The sequence below is a fragment of the Empidonax traillii genome, unplaced genomic scaffold (assembly GCF_003031625.1).
Source record: "Empidonax traillii isolate 1590-97213 ecotype Southwest subspecies unplaced genomic scaffold, ASM303162v1 scaffold1114:size179974, whole genome shotgun sequence".
Taxonomy (NCBI): domain Eukaryota; kingdom Metazoa; phylum Chordata; class Aves; order Passeriformes; family Tyrannidae; genus Empidonax; species Empidonax traillii.
Window position 1 is genome coordinate 177183 of NW_020956307.1, and position 1653 is coordinate 178835.

General features: G+C 41.7%; 1 protein-coding gene across 1 annotated transcript in view; it reads left to right on the forward strand.

Annotated features, from left to right (window-relative positions):
* Positions 1–915, forward strand: part of LOC114068708 (sodium/hydrogen exchanger 4-like) — a 9745-nt gene extending 8830 nt beyond the window's left edge. Inside the window, exon 3 of the mRNA XM_027905053.1 lies at positions 572–915. Within this exon, the coding sequence (XP_027760854.1) occupies positions 572–835 (264 nt within the window). The 3' untranslated portion in view covers positions 836–915. The remainder of the gene's footprint in view (positions 1–571) is intronic.
* The last annotated feature ends 738 nt before the right edge of the window (positions 916–1653 follow it).

Genomic DNA, 1653 nt, shown 5'->3' on the forward strand with positions numbered 1-1653 from the left:
TTTTTTTCCATTCCCAGTGATGTTTCATGATTTTTAATGTGTCAAGTACTACTGAAAAACCTTTAACATTTCTGAGCCACCTAATGGAAGTTTATCCAGTCTACTGATCATATAGACAACCTAAATAGAATTCAAACCCAGTGTGTGATTCTTCGTCCCTGCCCTGCCTCATTTTGAGTCAGAAAGAGAATATGAAGCGTAGAGCCTGGAGATTTTAAAGTACCTAGCTGGGCTTTCAACATCTGCTACTAAGATCAAAAATTAAATTTACCTTCAGAAAACAAAACAAAAAGAAGAGTATTTCTGATTACATCAAGGGCATTTGGTCCCTGACTGTTTTACTTCTATTGCACAGCCATCTACCCTTCATTTTTTGCTCTTTTTCAGGGCACTTTAGCAGGCCCCTAATCCTGAGACTTGTTAAGAACCAGCTGAGATTTCGATTGTTACTTTGCTGGTCTGTCTAAAGCAATTTTAGGCATACACAGACACACACATTCAACTATGAAATGAGTAAGACAGTGAAGTTCAGAAAGATGCCTGACTGCTGTGTCTGTATTTTCACATATAGGTTTTATACAACATCTTCATCGCCTTCACCCAGATGCACAGGTACGAAGAAATCGAATCCATTGATGTCTTCGCTGGCTTTGCTCGCTTCTTCGTGGTGGGGCTGGGTGGTGTGTTGTTTGGGATCGTGTTTGGATTTGTTTCAGCATTCATGACTCGATTTACCCACAACGTCTCTGCAATTGAGCCCCTGCTGGTCTTCATGTTCAGCTACCTGTCATACTTGTCTGCTGAAACCCTTTACATCTCTGGCATTTTGGCGTGAGTATTCCTTATGGCTTTTTTGATGACCTCTTGAAGGAAGTGGTATTGTTTTGTGCAGGTGGTTTGCTCAAGGTTGGTACAACGCAGGTATTCAGCCTCTGGCTTAGAGATCTGCATTGCACAGCTTCTAAGAGATCTGCAAAATGCAGTGGTAACTAGGAAATGCCTATAGTCAATGTAGAAATAGATGTGATACCAAGGAATGTTGGCAAAAGTACTGCAGGTTGTGTGTGAAGTAACCAGTGCTGCTACCATCTGTCTGCTGCTTCTGATGAGATCAGCAGTAGGAGAGAATGATTTGATAATACATCACTTTATCTGTATTTATTTCTAAGCACCATCACCAGAGAGACGTAAAGCAACGAGTATGGAAAACATAATAAAGAATGTCAGAGTTCTTGGTTTTGTATACAGCTGTGAACATCACCTCTAATGCAGCTTACTGGAATTACATCACTGGGATTGAAACTGGGCAAAACCAGACAACTGAGAACATCAAATATATAGGCGTACACACATACCCTCATGTATATGGATATTGACAATCACATTTTGATGTGGTCAGGAAACCTTGATACTGCTATAATGCTGGGGGTCGCTTCCCTAAAGTACTGTGATAGAATGTGTGCCCACTGCAGAGAGAAAGCTGGCAGGTCTGTCGGCTGGAGTAAATGCAGAGAGAGCGAGTATTGTGGGAAGGAAAAATGGTGGTGGCAGGAAAGAAGAAAAAGGAAGGGTGGAAGTGAGAGACTTTAGGAGAAAACTGCTGGCAGGTGACTTTCAAGGATACCATACAAAACAGGCCATGAGCAGGGTAGA